Source organism: Lissotriton vulgaris, chromosome 11 (genome assembly GCF_964263255.1).
Source record: "Lissotriton vulgaris chromosome 11, aLisVul1.2, whole genome shotgun sequence".
Lineage (NCBI taxonomy): Eukaryota > Metazoa > Chordata > Amphibia > Caudata > Salamandridae > Lissotriton > Lissotriton vulgaris.
In genome coordinates this window covers 95,557,736-95,576,941 of record NC_141699.1, presented here as the reverse complement: position 1 = coordinate 95,576,941, position 19,206 = coordinate 95,557,736, and the positions used below count along the sequence as shown (strand labels likewise).

Below are 19,206 nucleotides of genomic sequence, written 5' to 3'. Positions count from 1 at the left end.
TACCAAACATGTAGCTCGATCTCAAAGGGCCATGGAAAAAGACATACCAGGCAGAGGGACAGGAATAAAAATGGAACCTGGAATGCATTTCTTCAGTGAACACAATCTACGTGTCATATATAGCTACCTAACAAGTGGTGTAATGAAAATAAACCTCAGATGTAATCTGGCACACAAACAGGAATGATCAGGGAAAAGAAAGATTTGTGGAGCAAATGTTTGTTCATGTGTAGGAAACAAGGAAATGTAGTCATTACCTAGAATGAATGGCTGCATATCTCTATGCAACGTGCATAGGGACGTTGCTTACTGGCTTTTGTGGTAATTTAAAATACCACTTCCAACTAATTCAGACCTTAGGGTGTACTCAAAAAGTCATTGCATCTGCTGTTTAAAGGGCTGCAATAATGAACAGTACCGTGAACATACATATTGTGTGTTGATATAGGTCTGGGATGGTTGATGTAAGTATTTTGGACCACAAACTTGAGACCCCAAAAATATCTTGCTCAGAGTGTCTTACCGACAGACCCTCTGGTAGGCTGTATTTCAATTCTGAGTCCTCTGTTGTTTCAGCAGAGTCAGGGCTCTTATTGTAGGTGGATGTGAAGAGACGTGGCATGTACAAGCCAAGCTTCTGGAGCTTCTCAGGATTTTGGGTTAGAGTGGCTGAGAAAAGGAGCTTCTGCAGGGGCATCTGTGGAAAACAGGTGCTGAAAGAAAGGAGTGGAAGTCAGTGTAAACCATCCATGCAAAGTGACAATTAGTTATTCATCTGTGCATTTGTATAGTTGTAATATAGCAACCTGGGCAACAGAGTGCTTCACACAAACCAGTATCCAAGAAACCACTCAGCAATAACTTGTAACTGAGTGAAGGTATGAGAGGCTGAAGGGAAAAATAATGGGCAGGTGGGAACAGAATTTACATGGGAAAGTCTACGGGGAATGAATGTGTCCTCAGAGCTTTAAAGGCTTGAATGTTGAGTACTAGATAGATATTTTCAGACAAAGATTCTAAGTTCTTACTGTAAAACCTTTATATGCTCTTAATTTATGTATTTCCATATTGATCTGCTATTTCAACTAGTTTAAGATAGTTATCTTACCATTCAGGAAGGACTGGAAGCCTAAAAGTACAACTCTTTGTTTCTTGCTTTGAGAGGTGAAGGGAGTATGGAAGTATCAGGTTAAACGGGGGCATATGCTTTGGGATATCATAGCATGTAACCAGATGGGCCGCTGAATGTCATACTCTTAGAACGGCAGGGCGATAGGATGCCATTTCCTCCATTTTTGTTGAACAGTATCTCTGCTCATACAACTATTCTGAAAATCGATTCAGGTACAGGAGGGCTGGGTTTACTTTCTTGGGAGAGTCAATATGGTAGGAGGTTTCTTTTGAAGATTTTAACCCTTTCCATGCTCATGACGAAACAGTTCTGTCATGAGCGTCAGTAGGCCTGTGCTCATGACGGAACCGTTCCGTCATGGTTCCATAGGCCCAACGGAACGTTCAGCACAGCGCAGGAATTTGCGCCGCGCTGAACGGGTTAAAGATGAGAGGCTGCATTGTTAGGTGTTGACCACAGATGGCCAAAGTGTTGGAGATATGCTTGGCAGAGAGATGTATTTAAGACAGACTGGATTGGAGGAGGCATATTTTTTGGAGCGAAGAAGACTGAATTCTGTTTCTTGAACATTTTGTTTCAGTGAGAGTTCATTCAATATTTTTTTCTTGCTCTGTGACTTCAAGTTCTCAACGTCAAGATTCAAAATTCAAAGGAATACTTAGATGTCCTAAGAGTACTGATGGACTGCCAAACTGCCTTCGTGAACCACTGATTGCAGATAATCGATCTACCAATAGAAATGGAATGGAAATAAAACTAAACTCTGAACTGTACCAAGAGGAAGAGGGGGAAAACAGGAGTGGCTAAATCTTTACTATGTGCGATATGAAGGAGATTTCCTCAGTACAGCCCATTAGTTTTGGCAGTGAAAAGAGATGAGACTAAGTGTCATTTAGCAGGGGTTGATTTGGTAGTATGTTTGAAAAATAGTAAAGCATTCCTCGAGGAAAGTACTACTAATATGGAGGAGGAGAAGGAGAAAGTTGCACGGTGTATGTGACTTCTTTCTGAACTCTTAATCTTAGGCATGGAGAATAAATTCATTCTGGTAATTTCTTCGAATCTTTAGTGCAATCATGAATTCAAAGGTTTGTTGTTTTTGCAATTTTTCCACCAACTTCCTAACAAGGCATCTACTGGAACAAACTCGTGTGAACCAGAAGGAAGAGGAATTCTTTTTTATTTGGTTTTAGAGAAAATGTTTCACGAGTTAATGAGGACTAAAACTTTCTCTTTATAACAGATGGAATATTTTCAGAATATGAAGTGGCCAGGAGATCATTAACCATGCTAGTGTGAAGTCTTTATGTTGGATGTTTAGAGGTCTAGTGTATTTAATGTATTGTGGGTTGAATATATGATCATCTGCAACACTCACAAAGCAAGGTGAGGTCTTTCACAGTAGATGATGTGTAACAAGCAATGGCAATTTAGAAACCTACTTAAAATATGAGTGAGGACTGAGGACTAGCGTAACAACATATATAGGAGTGTTGTACGGGTCTACTATAAAGCATTTGATTTGGTATGGGTTGTATTATATGTATTTATTTAGAGGGTTTCTAAAGCACCAGACAGGGTGCCCTGTAGCGGCTACCGAGCAGTACAAGTTAGAAAATGGGCCCATAGAGGCTAGGGAAAGGGCATAGAGCCCAACCAAATGTGAAGTGAAGCCCACTGATCAGTATTTCTCTATTGCTGCTCGTCAGTGCTAGAAATCAGATGTCTGTCTAAAGAGTTAGGGCATCAGGAGTTTTTGGACCATGTTTGGGCTCTTATGGGTTGAACTCATGGGATTCGGGTCATTCCAGAAGCAGTGATGATAACATGTTTGAGTTCCCATGGAAAGGGTATTATTTATTAAATATGTTGTGTCAGCCATAAATTGACAAGAGAATTGCAGTTGCTTCAAACAAGACAGAGGACAAGGTTTGGCATCAAAGTCCTAATTCACAAACTACATTTTGTAGTATGTAAACTAGTACTACTTACTTCCAACAGAATGCAATTCACAAATCTACCAGGGGAAATCTCTAACACTCCTATCTTTTCTATAGGGGGATGGCCACACATGTATGTTTATTACTAAGAAGTAAATATGGAAGGGAACAGCGGAGTGGTGGGAAAATGGGGAATATCTACTATGAAAAAGGGAGGGGTGTATGGGAAAGTAAGGAGGATTTTTGGAGGGGCTACTAAAAATACCCACCTACAAAAGAGTAAGCACTTTGATATGCACAAACAACACTTCAAAAGTTACTAAAGCCCTGAAAGTGACAAATCAGTAGTACATCTGTCCTTGGCCCAAACTTAGAGTAAGTGAAGCATCAGACATTGCCACTCACAGGTACTATATCACACTACCATAGAAAATAATGGAGGCAGGAACTTAAAATAACACCCTGCAGGAAAGAATGTTAAATAAAATTAATCGGACATATATCTATCTTCAACCAAACATGCCTTTTTCCTGCACACAATAAATGATTTTTGGTTACAACGCATCTGCCCCGAGACAGCGCTCTTTTGATATAAACAGGGTTTTGCTTGAATGTGTTTATACGACTGGTGCGCACCTCCAGCTGTGGCACTATATATCTATATATTTATTTATATCTCAGCAATTTGTGATAGTGGTATCTATTGTACATTCATTAAATGATCCGAGTGGTTGTGAGTAACTATGTTAACCTATGTAAGCGAATAAGACACGCATTGTAGCCTGTTCATGAGGAGCAAGAAACACTTGGTTCAGCTTGTGGTGCAGTATATCACATGCTGGGCATACTCCTGTATCTAGTGTTGGGCTCAGATATCAACAAGTTTATTTTCGGCAAAACAGGAGTTTCTGTGACTCCTAGTACCTCCCTTGAAACCCACAGTGCACCATGACACATGCCCCACCTCAGATTGTGTGCTCTCCTAGGCCCCAAAGCACCAAGGGTAGGCATGTGTTTGAAGCAAAGTGAAAAAAGAATGTTTGTGTTCTGGAAGCATGGCTAGGAAAGGTCTACATGAGTACCACTATGCTTGTATCCAGTATGGTGGGCAGGGCACATGTACAAGCTAGAAACCAAGCGTTACAGATCTGTAAAGTTTTCTCTTTGCTGCACATGTAGCTGTATATTACATACTGTGCGTAGACTGAAAAGCAGCACCCACATCCCTAATAAAGGGACTTTCTAGTTGTGTCACAAATTGAATACAATAAACCTGTGCTCAAGCTCCTGGTCACATGACAGGAAGCAGTCAGGGTTAAATCAAAAGGAAAGTGTTAAGTATTTAAAGGAATGCATACATAGTTCAAAAAGTCACAATTATGAAATAAAGAGAAAAATGTAATGAGCGAGAAAGACCACAAAACAAAAATCTGATAAGGGGAACAAGGATATAAAGATGTAACTGAAAAATGTGTTAAAAAAGCACAAAGAGCCAACTATAGTCCACAGAAGCGGTAGACCGGGACCGCTACGTGATTTATGGCTGAACGTGATGGAGCATTGGTTGGATACACCATGTGGTTTTGACAGGTATGTGCAGCAGGCTTCAAGCTGCTTCTATTAAGCTGCGCAGGGTAGACCTCAAGCCATACTTTTCACTGCCACTGTAGTGGATGGCACAATAGGTGCTGCAGTCTATACAAGGCATTTAATGTTACATGTCATGGGTGTACTTCTGCACCACATTCTAAGGCCTTGTAGGAAAGCACAATATGCCCATCAGAAGGGATAGCTGCCATGAAGACTACGTTCCAAGAAAGAGAAACTGTGAAGGACATGAATATTGTTGCTCAAAAGACTGACCCCGAGTCTTTTTAGGAGAATGTTAAGGTCCCAAGTGGACATGGGTCAAAGGATTTGTAGCGAAAACCCATTTAAGGCCTTCCAAAAACTCTTTAAAGACAGGAATTTTAAGTACTGATTGGTGCTCTCAATTCTGCGAGTTCCCAACTATTATTGCCATGTGTACGCTAATCCATATTTTGGCAGGTGCAGCAGATAAAGACAACGTTTTGCATGGTAGCATATAAGGGCAGAAGTTTCTGTCTTTAGCAGTAATCCGTAAAATGGTACCAAAGGTTCAAGGTTCAAAATAAGCTTTATTCGATATTCAGAGAAATATCATATAAGCATACATTATTATACATAATTTGTAAAACATGGTAATTAAAAAGACAAAAAAAGATTTCAATTAAAAAAGTCATCCAGTACTTGGTAACATATTAAAAACATTGGTACAAGGACTATTAAAAAAGAGCCATAAACAACAAACGACAGTTAAAAAAACAGAGATGGTTGTTTTCTCTGGTATCAGTCTAAAGTATTCCTAAATTTTATCAATAATTTTAAAAACTGCTCCATTTTAGTTATCACCTCCCTATCTTCGAGTTCCTGTGGACGCTCGAAGGCAAGTTTACACGACCTGAGATTCCATCTCTTAAGTAGGGGAGATAATAGAGCTTTTCTCAATAACCCATAATATTTACAGAAAAGAATGGTATGGATGTTAGTTTGTTGAGATATATTATCACAGGGGCAGGAGCAAAGAGTCCGAGACCAATCGTTACATGTTGGAAATGTTACATATCGGAAGAAAGAACCCAGTCTGAATCTGGTGAGCAGCATCCTTGAGTAGCACGAAAAATCTGTTGAAAGGTATAGTTGAAGACCCTTGTGTGGTGTCACCCTTTGATATGCCAGAATAGTGTCACGGTGCTTTTGTTTATTCCATCTGGCTGTTTCCAGGTGGGCCATAAGAGTCTTTCTTAAACATTTTCGTGTAATATTTTCTAATGTCAAAGGATCTGTGAACCATTGTGGGTGCCCAATTTCAACAAGCATTTGCAATGCAATAGGTCTCGCATTAGGAAAGTTTGAGCTATTGGTATTGTAAATGACAATTTTTTATTTAGGTTTTGTTTTTGAAAATAGCGAAATTAATAGCTTTGTCATTTACAATGCCAATAGTTATAACTTTCGCAAATGTGACACCTATAGCATTTGTAATGCAATATGTGTTGTATTTACGTGACTTACGTGTATTGATATTACAAATAATAATGGCTTTTAATTTTTTTTCAATAATTAACTTAAATAAAAGTTATTGTAATTTATAATGGCAGGGGGGGTGTGATGGGGTGCGGGGGTGTGACGGGGTGCGGGGGTGTGACGGTGTGTGGGGGTGCGGGGGTGTGACGGGGTGCGGGGGTGTGACGGGGTGCGGGGGTGTGACAGGGTGCGGGAGGGTGAGGGTGCGGGAGGGTGAGGGTGCAGGAGGGTGAGGGTGCAGGAGGGTGAGGGGGGTGTGAGGGGGTGAGAGGGTGAGGAGGGGTATAGCTTGAGTTTATCATGTATTAATACTTTTTAATGTATATTTAAAGTCTGTAATTTCACACGCATGAATGTGATAGTTATTTGTGTTGACTTACTGGCAGCGCTAGAGGGCGCAATCGGTGGTGCAAGCTGTAGTGTTCTTCAGAGAAGGGCTCTGGCACCTATGTTTTATTTTATTTTTTTACAAATTAAGAACTGCTCCCTCTAATCTGGTAAAATAGATCCTTTAGCACATTAAACTCAGACCTACTAGCTTTGCCAATGCTTGTTCTACTTGCCCTTCCATTTCTGATTCTCTTCTCTTACTTTTGAACGTGAAGTTAGTCATCTCCCCAGCCGCTCTTACAGTGCATCACTGGCAGTGCACGGGTCCCGCGCTGCACCCATAGCGCCACCTGCAGTGGAATCTGTGAAATAACTGCTTCGTAGCACTAAGAAACGAAGACCCCCAGCTGCAGCAGGGAACCGTTGTGACTGTTTGTAGTGCTGAAAAGTTCAAGACCCTAACCGAATAACGCAGTTAATGCCAGAACAGCTGGGTGCTATATCCTTTGTAGCGCTCAGAAGCGGGTGCTTTCTAGAGTGCTACACCGACACTGCTTCTACCACCAAGACAACGATGCCGTTCTTGGCGACTGAAAGCTGGTGTTTGCAGCACTGGGTTTCCTGTTACCTTAAAAGCTTACAACGGGATTGAAAAGATGAAAAACATGTTTGTCGCCGCGAGCCACACGTTGCACGCGCTCAGCCTACACTTTACGCTGTTAGCCACACTAAGAAACTTTCACACAAGTAGCGGTTTCCTGGTGCACTTGACGCTTCTGAGCTTTTAATTACGCAGGCGAAGCTCCCAGCTTTTGATTCTAGCGAAGTTTCTTCACTTTCAGTTCAACCGCGAATTATTATTTTTTTCGTCGCTCTTCAAAACAAGCACTAAGGGGTGTAAAAAATGCCTTGGGAGGCAGGCGCCGCCGCGCTGCCTGCGGCGACCCGGAAGCTCTTGGCCGGCCGGCCAATCTGCTCGCGGCCGACCGGAAGTCCCGCCTCCCGAGGTCCACGGCTGCCGGCGCATGGAGCGCCTTGCCGTCCGAGGTAGCCCGTGTCCCCAGGAGGGGGCCGGGGAGAAGGAGGAGTGTGGCGCCTGTTGCGGGGCTCCTCTGACCTGAGGGAGCCCCGATTTACATGAGGAGACGCGCCGCGAGGAGCCCCGCCGGAAGAGCGCAGTTGATGAGTGGGGCCCAGGGCTGAAGCGAAGTACGTGCGTGCGTGCCTGTGGGGGAGGGAAGGGGGGCGGGAAGGGGGGGAGAGTGTGTGCGTGCGTGTGTGCGCGCGAGGGAATGTGTGTGCGCATGCGTGACTGTGTGTGATTGAGAGAGAGAATGCGAGGTAGGGGATAGTGTGCCTGTATGTGTGCCGTGTGCCTGCGTGTGCATGCGCGCGCCTGTGTGTGTGTGTGTGCGTGCGTGCGTGCAGAGGGGTGGGGGCTGCCTGTGTCTGTATTGAGCAAGGGCTTTGCGCATGCGCAGCTACCAGACGCTCGCTCCCGAGGTGAAATCTGACCTCGTCAAAGCGCGCGTCTGGTAGCTGTCCTCATTCCTAAATACGGGCCACAATAGGTCTGAAGCAGACACCTTCAATGCTCACGCATTGAGGGTAGGTCTGCTCGACCTAAAAAAGAACTTTTTCACATAGACCAGCCAGTTTGATAGAGAGTGTTTAGCCCCTTCCAAATTTAAAATGTCTTGTATCACCTCTCTATTAAAATCAGTCTCGGGGGTGGTCCAAATTTTGTGCCAAAGAAGGGGAGGTTCAGATTTTATAATATCTGATATAAACGGTAAGTCCAGTTCAATGTGCATCTGGTACACCGAGGTTGCTTTTGAGGCGGCCAGGAGATACCGTACAAATTTATTTTCCACCATTTGTATCGGCGAGATGTTTTTGTCTATTCCCCAAAGGCCTGCCCCGTACATAGCAGTACTGACACATTTTGCTTTATATACAGTTAGTAATTGTTTCACCGGTCTTCCCCCTATTTTTCCTGCGAAGTCACGGAGCCCGCCAATGGCACTCAAAAAAGCAAATTTCCTTTTCTCTATTGCAGCTTTCCAGGATAATTTTTTATGTAGACAGATACCCAAGTAAGTGAAAGCCTCCACTGTTTCCAGTCTTTGACCCTCGATGAAAATGGGGCATGGGGTTTTTTTGTGGCCTTTATTACTTAGCATGGAATAAGATTTTCCTATGTTCACTGTAAGGCCCCTATCCTTCATAAAATCAGTGAACGCTGAAACTGCCTTTTGAAGACCCAATCTAGTCTGGGAGAGGATTGCAGCATCGTCTGCATATAGCAGGATTGGAATCGGTTGTCCTCCTATTTTGGGGAAATCACACTCGATGTTTTTGAGATGTTCCCCAATCGCATTTATATAAAGGGAGAAGAGAAGGGGTGCCAAAATGCACCCCTGTCTGACCCCTCTATTGATATCAAAACGTGGCGAACACTCTCCCCTCAGACCGAATCTAACTCTGGCTCCGGCTTCTCTGTACAGAGCCTTGATGAATAGAAGGATTGATGGATCTATCCCAAGTTGATTTAATGTGTCCCATAGTTGGTCATGCTGGACGCAATCGAAAGCTGAGGTAAGGTCTATGTACGTTATGTACAGACTGCGTTTTTTGATGTCGATGTATTTGGACTTGATTAGATGCAAATTGAGGACCTGTTCAATTGTGCCTCTACCTGTCCGGAAGCCATATTGTAGTTTCGAGAGTATGTTTTTTCCCTCCAGCCAGGTGGTTAGTCTTTTCAGGAGTATTCGTCCAACAATTTTCATCAAGGTATCGAGGAGGGATATAGGCCGGTAGCACGATGGCAAGTGTCTATCTCCTTTTTTGAAAATTGGTATTACTATTGCCTCTCCCCATGTTGGAAGGAGATCGACGGTGTTTATCGAGTTTAGGACAGAGGTCAATAGAGGTACCCAAAACTCCATGTCTGCCTTATAGACGTCTGCAGGAATTGCATCCGGTCCAGGTGCCTTCCCTGCTGGAGTTTCTTTGATGGCCAGTTCTACCTCCTCAAGCGAAAAAGGAATTTTGCAGGGACTCTCTCGAGGTGGATTTAAGATTGGTAAGGGGAGGCCTTCTAATTCCAACTTATTCGGACATGTGGGATTCGAATATAACTTCTGGAAGTGTTCCGCCCACGTCTCCCCATTTATTGCCATATCCAGGTTCCTTTCAGGCATTTTCACCCATGGTAAGGGGGTATTGATGAGTCTCCAAAAAACTGACATATCCCCCATTTCCGATGTTGTGACCAGGTTCTGCCATGCTTCCTGTTTGAGTCCCCTTTTTCTGTCTTTTATGGCTAGGCGATATTGAGCTCTTGCCTGGCTTATTTCTGTTTGGGGTTTGGGTATGACATGCAGCAAGTTCTTTAAGTGTTTCAGAGCCTTCGAACAGTTTGTGTCGAACCATCCTTTTTGTACAATGGGACCTGGTTTGAACGGATTGGTGTCAGTACAACGCGATGTTTTACAACGCGTTCCGTTACAACGCGATTTTTACATCGCAAATACCATTACAATGCATGCCATTACAACGCATGGCATTACATAGCAGATGGTATTACAACGCATACCATTACATCGTAAGTATTGGTAAGTATATCTTTATTTTAAAAAATGTAATAAAGTTAATTAAATTAATTTAAAATAATAAAAATAATATAACATTATTAAAACAGTAATTAATTTAATTATAGTAATTTAAAATAATATAATTAATGATATATAAAAAATTTATAAATAGAAAATAATATAATGTAATTAATTACAATAAATATAATTATAATTTAATTAAGTTATAAATAATACATAATATAATTATAATTAATAAAATTAAAATTTACTTAATTAAACATTTTTAAATAATATAATTTAATTATAATCGTTTATTAATACAATTAAATTAATAATATAATAATTTAATATATTTAAAATAATATAATTAATGATATATAAAAAATTTATAAATAGAAAATAATATAATGCAATTAATTACAATAAATATAATTATAATTTAATTAAGTTATAAATAATACATAATATAATTATATTTAATAAAATTAAAAGAATTTAATTAATTAAACATTTTTTAATATTATAATTTAATTGTAATCGTTTATTAATACAATTAAATTAATAATTGTAAATATTGTTATTAATTTAATTAAATTCAATAAAATTAATTTAATTAATTTAATTTATATAAAGTCGTAATACCCCTGTACCCCAAAACCCAAACCCTGCCCTAAAACCTAAAAACACCCCTGTACCCCAAAACCCAAACCCTGCCCTAAAACCTAAAAACACCCCTGTACCCCAAAACCCAAACCCTGCCCTAAAACCTAAAAACACCCCTGTACCCCAAAACCCAAACCCTACCCTAAAACCTAAAAACACCCCTGTACCCCAAAACCCAAACCCTACCCTAAAACCTAAAAACACCCCTGTACCCCAAAACCCAAACCCTGCCCTAAAACCTAAAAACACCCCTGTACCCCAAAACCCAAACCCTGCCCTAAAACCTAAAAACACCCCTGTACCCCAAAACCCAAACCCTACCCTAAAACCTAAAAACACCCCTGTACCCCAAAACCCAAACCCTGCCCTAAAACCTAAAAACACCCCTGTACCCCAAAACCCAAACACTGCCCTAAAACCTAAAAACACCCCTGTACCCCAAAACCCAAACCCTGCCCTAAAACCTAAAAACACCCCTGTACCCCAAAACCCAAACACTGCCCTAAAACCTAAAAATACCCAAACACCCCAAAACATATACATCAGTACCCCAAAACATATACTCCTATACTCATACTTATTTTAAAAAATACTTAAATTAATATATTTAATTTATAATATTTAAAAACGAAATAAATATTTTTTTATAATTAATAATAATTAAATCAATAATAACATATTAAATAAAATAAAAAAAAAAATTAAATACTTACCAATACTTACGATGTAATGGTATGCGTTGTAATACCATCTGCTATGTAATGCCATGCGTTGTAATGGCATGCATTGTAATGGTATTTGCGATGTAATAGCTGCGTTGTAACAGCATTACGTTGTAAAAGTTCCGTTGTAACGGTAACACACCGGTTTGAACTGTCTCGTCAAAAGTTCTTTCAAGGTGGCCTGAATTTTAATGAAGGCTTTACAGATATCATCAGGGTTCTTTTCATTAGAAAGACAGGTATGGATCTCTTCCCTCCTCTTGTCGACTAGGTTTTTGAGAAGGTTGTTTGGATTGATTTTATTCCATTTAACACAGTATCCGTTTTTAGCTCCCATTTTAATAGGTTGTTCGTAGGTAACCTTGTGTAGATTTTGATTCTTGATAACCACCGGTAGCTCGATGGTCATAGACAAAGGATAGTGATCACTATGTGGGTGGTCGAGGGTGTTCCAGTCTCGTATTAGTGGCGCATGAGTTTTTGAGAATAGTATGAAATCAATGGTGGTGTTCGTGCCTCTGCCATAAAAGGTTGGTTTGTGAGGGCTTGGGGTATGAAGAAGCTCATTTACAAAACGTAAATTAAATGAGGTCACAAAGTTGTTAAAAAGATCCCCTGATTTTGTGTGCAGGAAATGGTTGAAAGTAGCTTTACCAGAGTCTGAATCATCTGTCACAAACCTGTCACAATCATCTCTTACAATGTTTGGGCAAATATGGCAATTTAAATCGCCGAGAAAGACTATTGCACACTCTCCACCAGAGGAATCTTTGATCTTTTGCAGTGTTTGTTGGAGATTTTGAATGACAACCCCCAATTGTTCTCCCGTAAGGTTGTTATAAAAGTTGACAATTAATAATAGCAGTGACGGGGCGATATCCATAGCGATTACCTGGAAAGAGTCTCTCAGTATTGTTTTCCTAATCCTAAGACCAACTGCTACACTGATGTAGGAGCATAATCCTCCTTTATGTCTACTCTGTTTACTCATGGCAGCCGGAGAGTGGAATGTCTGAAAACCTTGGAGGTGGATAGGTAAGATCGCCCAGGTTTCCTGGAAACACAAGATGGAGTACTGGTTAACAACCTTTAGCCAGTCCGGTAGTGTGATTTTTGAGGAAAGACCTGCCAAATTCCATGAGAGGAAATGCAGGTTGAACATGTTATTTCGGTGTGCCTTATAGGTGGAAGTTGAGTTGTCAGTTGCAATTATGGCAGGACAAGATAGTCTTTTGGCATTGCCCCTTTCAGAAATTTTTACTCTATTGCTTGTCCCGTTTCTGGGGAATTTTTATTGGTCCCATTTAGTGGATCGTCCTGCAAGGCATGGGTATGATCAGTTATGCGGTCACCAATCCCAGTGTCATGGTCTGCTTCCTTAACTTGAAGGAGTCATTCCACGTCTTCCAGCCCGTAGAGTGACTCAAAGTAGTTATGGCAAGGTAAGTTCCAGGTCGGATTAAAGATTGGTGGGGGTTGGGCAAACCCCTCTGGGTAAAGCCGTGGTGTCGGCGGTTGCATGTAATCACTAAAAGGAAAAAAAGGTTGGTCTCTTGTTCCATGCCTTCGGTTGTAATTTCTGTAATGCACAGATGTGGGTTTATTGTGGTAAGCTTTAGATTGGTGTGTTTTAGGATGCATTAACGCCTCAGGGTAAAAGTAAGCTAGGGGTTTTGGCAAAATTGGACCCCTGTTAAAACCAGAGAACCAGTCTGTGATGTGCGTGATGACCCTTGGATCTTTGAAGGTAACAATAACTACATCCCCTTCTATGTCCTTGGGGCGAATTCCGATCCAGTAAGTTCTTTTTACCATTATTATGTCGCCGTTTATGTGAGGAGGTAGGGGCCTGTTTTCTCTAAGCCAATAAATCACCTTATTTTTTAGGCTATGATGGTTTTCATAACCTCCTGTAGGAGGTAATGGTGCAACTCCCGTTAGAATGATAACATTCTGTGCTGCGGCAGGGGGTAAGTCGACATATCTTTTAGGTACACGTTTTTCCTGTTGGACAGCAGACATCATTTTTTCAGGGGTAGGTTGTGCATTGCCCATTTTTGCAGAGGCTATGAGGGAGTTAACTTGTGATGAATGAGTATCAGAAGACACTTTTGGAGAGGGAACTGGATTATGAATAGTTACTGTCTTCTTTATTGGGACTGGTGGGTGGGTTTTTTGCTGAATTGGAGCAGTGGGTTGCTTATTAGATTTCTGGGCTTTGGTCATTTTTTCTATTTTCGAGTTTGTTCCCTCAGCAACCAATGTAGTGGGCTTTACATTGGGGATTGTAAGTTTTGATTCATGGATAGTTTTGTCTACAGCTGTTAAGTTTGAGACGGCGTCTGGAGCCCCCTTAGCTAGTTGGTTTTGGGTCAAAGTTTCTGAGAGAGTGTCAAGTTGGGTGGCTATTCTTTTCACTCTCTCGTGTATTGGTATTAGCAAAGCCTTAACAAGATGTTCCATGGCGTCCACAAAGTCTTTAATTGAAGGAGGGACGCATGAAGTAAAGGTTTCCCGTGGTATTCTGGGTGATCCTTCTACAATTTGTAGTAGTTCTTTGGTTAGTATTTCCTTAACCGATGTTTGGGTTTTAGAAATGCTTTTCATAGGGGCTCTTTTACGTCGTTTTTTTGGTGGGGATCGAATAATGACCTGTTTCTTTTTGGGTTGATTTTTAGAAAGTGAAACTTTATCTGTCTTTAATACAACTGGTAAAGGTTGAAACATGGTTACCTTTTGAGTGGCCAACGAGTGAGGGATTTCTATTATGTCAGGTGGAACAAACTCTGCAATCTTTGGCAAATTTGGGGTAACCAGGTCAATGAGGTCAGAGGGTGCAGAGATTGTATTGTTAGCGGATTTTAAAGGGGATGGGAGAGAGGATCCACTTTTTGGAGGAAAATAGGATCGGAACACTGAGGGGACATTATCCGTGTTCATTAGATCCTCATCTATGTTTTTTAAAGTTGAATTAAGTGGAAGGGGCTCCGGAGTAAGAGTCGGGTCTGGTAGTAGAATGATGTTTTTAAGTAGCTCTATGGATTGACGCCGTGCAATACGACGCTCTACCAGGGCCAAGTCTCTATCAATTTCACCTGTCGCTTTGAAGAAAAATTTGTCCAATGGACCAAGGATCAGGGTCCCTTCTGCATTTGGATGCATTTCAGTTCCTGTTTTGGGCATGATTCTGGCTACTAGGACTGTGTGGAACAGAAGCACAGGTTATGGGAATGGCCCAGCCCGGCCTTATCTGGCCTTGTAGGGCCGTAGAGGGCCCGCCCTTTGCCCGGGCTTCGCCCCGGGCGTCCCGCTCGCGTCCCGCGTTGCGGGCGGAGTCCCGCTTTGTAGCGCCGCCTGGCGCTGGGTGCTGACGCGCTCCTGTGCGCGAAAGCGGTGCCCTCTGGGAAGGCTAGTTCCTTCAACCTGCGACGCTGTTTTTCCTAGCGTCTCGGCAGGGAGGAACCAGCAGATGGATTCAGCCAGGCACGGGGGTCGTCCCAGGATACAGGCGCTTACTCTCTTTCCTCAGGCAAGTGTGTCCACGGACCCGTCTTTGCTTGTGCAGCAGTTCGCCCCTCTGGTCGGGCGGAGTCCCGCTTTGTAGCGCCGCCTGGCGCTGGGTGCTGACGCGCTCCTGTGCGCGAAAGCGGTGCCCTCTGGGAAGGCTAGTTCCTTCAACCTGCGACGCTGTTTTTCCTAGCGTCTCGGCAGGGAGGAACCAGCAGATGGATTCAGCCAGGCACGGGGGTCGTCCCAGGATACAGGCGCTTACTCTCTTTCCTCAGGCAAGTGTGTCCACGGACCCGTCTTTGCTTGTGCAGCAGTTCGCTGTACCATTTAACCCCACAGTATGCACGAGTAGTACTTTTCTAGCTTCATTTTGGATATGCATGCTTTCCTCTGGTAACTGGAAGTAACCAAATTCTAAGACCTCAGACACCAAATCACTAGATTAAGCGACGTGCAGCTTAGAAGTAGTAAGCACACATAATGCTGACTTAGCAGATCTCAACAGAATGGAACCTTAACTTTACATGTGGATGAATGGACATCTCGATTAGGGGAGAAAACCATGGCTGACGTGCTCATGTTGGGTGAGATAACAATTTAATGTCAGTGAAGCTGCTGGGCTTCCCCTAAGTTGGAAATAACTGTTTACCATATGGGAACTTTTCTCCTACTTGTGAGACTCCTGATGTGACCCGCGGAGATCGTCAAAGTTGTACACCACTTTAAGATACCTCCTAATATGTATATCCAATGACACAGTGCCTACTGCCTAATTTATTAAGCCAACTTTGAAAGCTGGGTTGAGTGCGCTCCGCTCCCCCCTCATTTCTATAGATAGTACATGGATGTCATGTTGTTTACAGGAAAAAGTAGAACCTGGTCTTGAATTGCCTTCGACAAACCTGAAGTGCTAGTTGCACAGCCTTGAGCTCTAACACACTGATGAGTAAAGTTTGCTCAGAGAGGAATAATACCCTGGAATTGTCAGATTGTCTGTGTGTGCTCCTTAATCTGTTAGGGGGGCATCCATTTTGATGGTCACCTGTAGGAGGGGGGAGGTGTGGAGGGGTCAAGAGTTGCCTAGTAAAACATTTTCCTCTTCCACCACTGCAGCGTGTGCCGAACAGTAGGATCCAATAATACTAGATCTTACAGTTCCCCAGTCGCTTGTGACTTGCTAGCTAGACATTCTTGCAAAGGCTGCATGTGCAGCCGTGCACTGGGTACTAACACAATGCATTTATTACTGTCCTCACAGCCAGAGTACATGATGTCTGGTAAAAAGGAAGCAGCATTTGAAATGACATTACTTTTTCGATTCTGCGTAGTCTTTCTCGGTCACAGAATTTATGTGTTTGTTGCGGGCAGAGGAACGATTTTTTGGCATTTATTGTGAACCTTAATTTACGAGGAGTTGATAAAACTTTTGGTTGTGATCAAGGCACTGCATGTGACTTGTCCGCTTTACCAGCCAATTGTCTAGATATGCGAACACATGAAGTTGCCTGTGCTTCAAGTGAGCAAACAGCACAGTTAAGATGTGTAAATATAGCTGGCGATGATGTCAATCTGAGTGGTAGAACCTTAACAGGTAATATGTTCCATTCACACAACATCAGGCACTGGAGGTAAGCCTGAAGGATAGGGATGTGGCAAAATGCAACTTTCAGATTGAGAGATGTCAAGCAGTATCCCTTCTTAAGAAGTAGTGTGACATCTTGAAGTTGTCTGAGATCATGTAACATGTTAGTGCTCTAGGATCCTACACTAGTCCCAGGGTCTTGTCCTTTTTTTGGAATCAGGAAGTATAAAAAGAGTACACTCCTTGTCCTATTTGAAGATATGCCACTGTTTCAATTCCACCTTCTTGTAGAAGTGCCTGCACTACTAGTAATTGTTTAAGATGACCCTGCTTGATTTGTGTGGTGGTGTTGTGGAATTGTGAGGGATAGTGGGAAACACCTAGCAAAAATACTCATTGATTTGAGGTTAAGTCCTTTCAAGTTGGGAGGTATGATCCCAAATCCTCCCTTGGAAGGGGACTCAGAGGAAAATCACTGCTTGTTGTCAGGAGTGCATTTTCCTTATGCGCCTCTTGCTCTGGCTCTTTTGTTGCCACATGTTCTCCTGGCTTACTGTCCTTGTCTAGTTTGTTGATATGGCTCCAGAAAGGACTGCTGTGGTTGGTAAAATGATCTACATACAATGCTGCCCACTGTATCCTGTGTCAGAATCTATGCACATCATTCTCTGACTCATATCTCCCTCAGTGCAGAAGTCTCAACTTCAAGACCATCTTCAACATCAAGGAGCCACAGGGCATCATCTTTGCCTCAAGAATCTTTTCAGTTTCTAGATTCCTATCCTGTAAGTTGAGTTTCTTCTGCCATTGAGGGTGCTTTTCAGTGCCGAGTGATACCAATGGGCAGTATCGACTGTAGAGTCTCTTTTAGTGTAGGCTCTTCAGACAAAAGACGGTATCCCAACTTTTCAGTTGGGTTGAGCCTCTTTTCAAGGGTCCTTCCCAGAGGGAGGCTCCTTTGTGTAAAATGACTTCCTTTTTTTGGGCTGTCTGTATTGTGTCCTGTCATTGGTGTCGTTCTCACATATACAAGGTCTGGTGTTTGACCTGTGTGTGGGTTCTGATAAGGTCATGGATATTCAGCTTCTCTGGAGTCAGTCTTCAGGAGAGATGGAAATAGGACTTTGCTCTCTTTGATCCTTCGGTCTACTGGATGGTTCTCCCAACTCACTGTCGTCTTCAAAACCCTTGATATTCTGGACTACCGCCCCAGATGGGGACACAGTATGAGCCTGGCCCTGCAGAATAATGCGCCCTGCCCCTGTTCCATTGGTGCCGGATAGTTTTCTTTGATAGATGTTCTTTACACACTGTGCAACAGGACTCACTGAGGACCCTTGGTAAGCAAAGGTTACAGACCCTTTGTTGGTCCAACCACAGGAACTTGCTTTAGTAGAAGGGGCAAAACGAGTGTTCTCCATGCTCTCCCCCCAAATCAGCCATTTTCATATGACCTGCATCACAGCATCCAACTCAACGTATGTTGTTGCGGTCAATTTGATTTATCTTTTCTTTGATACAGTGCTCTTCTTCCCCCCCTGTTCATCGTCAAAATAGTTCTCACTTAGGGGTGTGGCTAGCAGCCGAGCATGGCAGCAGCATAGCTGTGATGCTCCGGGGGTGAGGCGGCCTTCCCTGACTATCCGTACATTTATCCGTCCATTAATAGCCTCGGAGGAGGAGGTCCTGGGTCCGGGATCGGGCAACGACCAGCCGGTGCGCTTTTGATCAGGACTGTGGACCGGGAATCGGTGATCGTATGTCCTCACTGGTGAGGGCCTAAAGGAGTTGAGCAGCACCGAGCCACAGTGGACACATGAGCCGGGTGGAAGTGCCTGTAAAGCGGCAAGAGTGACACCGGAAGTCCGCCTCAGACGAAGACACCTGCAACGTATCGGCGGCGGAGAGGGACAGACTAACGCTGACCCTACCTGTGTGGCTCCTCCAGCACGCCGGCATCAGCGGAAGCCGTCCGGAGGACAAATCAGCGGTGGGGCGCCCGGAACAGCGCCGGCCCCGCAGGCTCGGGAACGCGCTGTGTGACGGGCCCGACAGCAGCGGATCCGGCGCCTCCCTGCGCACACACACACTACGGAGCGGCCCTTTGATGCACATTTAAGTTGCAGCAGAGGCAAACGGTGGGCCCCCGACATTACGGTAAGGGCCAAACACATGCTGCATCGGTGCGCAGGACAGCAGGAGGCTGAGCATAGCAGGGTGGCGCCCAGAATATCACCGGGCACAAAAGGCACAAGATCACGTTAGGCTGAGCACCCGATAGAAGCAACTCTGCCACCTTCCAAAGCACCCATTCTACAGAACAAGCCAGTGGAGCTCAATGGGGCTACAGCACAGGCAGACTACGAGCCCCTGATGCTGTATTAAGGTCTGAGCATAGGCGGTCACGGAGCGCAAGCTGACTGATACATCACAAGGTTGTGGTATAGCCTCGGAAGGGACCCCTCCGCACATCACGGACATCGGGTGCTCACCCACACAGGAGGCAGCCCGGGAGACTCCCTGAACAGTTGGAGCACCGGAAGAGGGCGTGCATAGGTTGGGCTAGTTGCGGGGCACTGCCCACACGTCATATAGCGCCTGGTCGCCCATTGCCTAT

At 43.4% G+C, this 19,206-nt stretch overlaps 1 protein-coding gene across 1 annotated transcript in view; it reads right to left on the bottom strand.

Annotated features, from left to right (window-relative positions):
• DDX51 (DEAD-box helicase 51) overlaps positions 1 to 19,206 on the bottom strand; it is a 171,939-nt gene that overhangs the window by 39,693 nt on the left and 113,040 nt on the right. Inside the window, exon 9 of the mRNA XM_086942761.1 lies at positions 524 to 713. Coding sequence (XP_086798887.1) covers positions 524 to 713 — 190 coding nt within the window. The remainder of the gene's footprint in view (positions 1 to 523; positions 714 to 19,206) is intronic.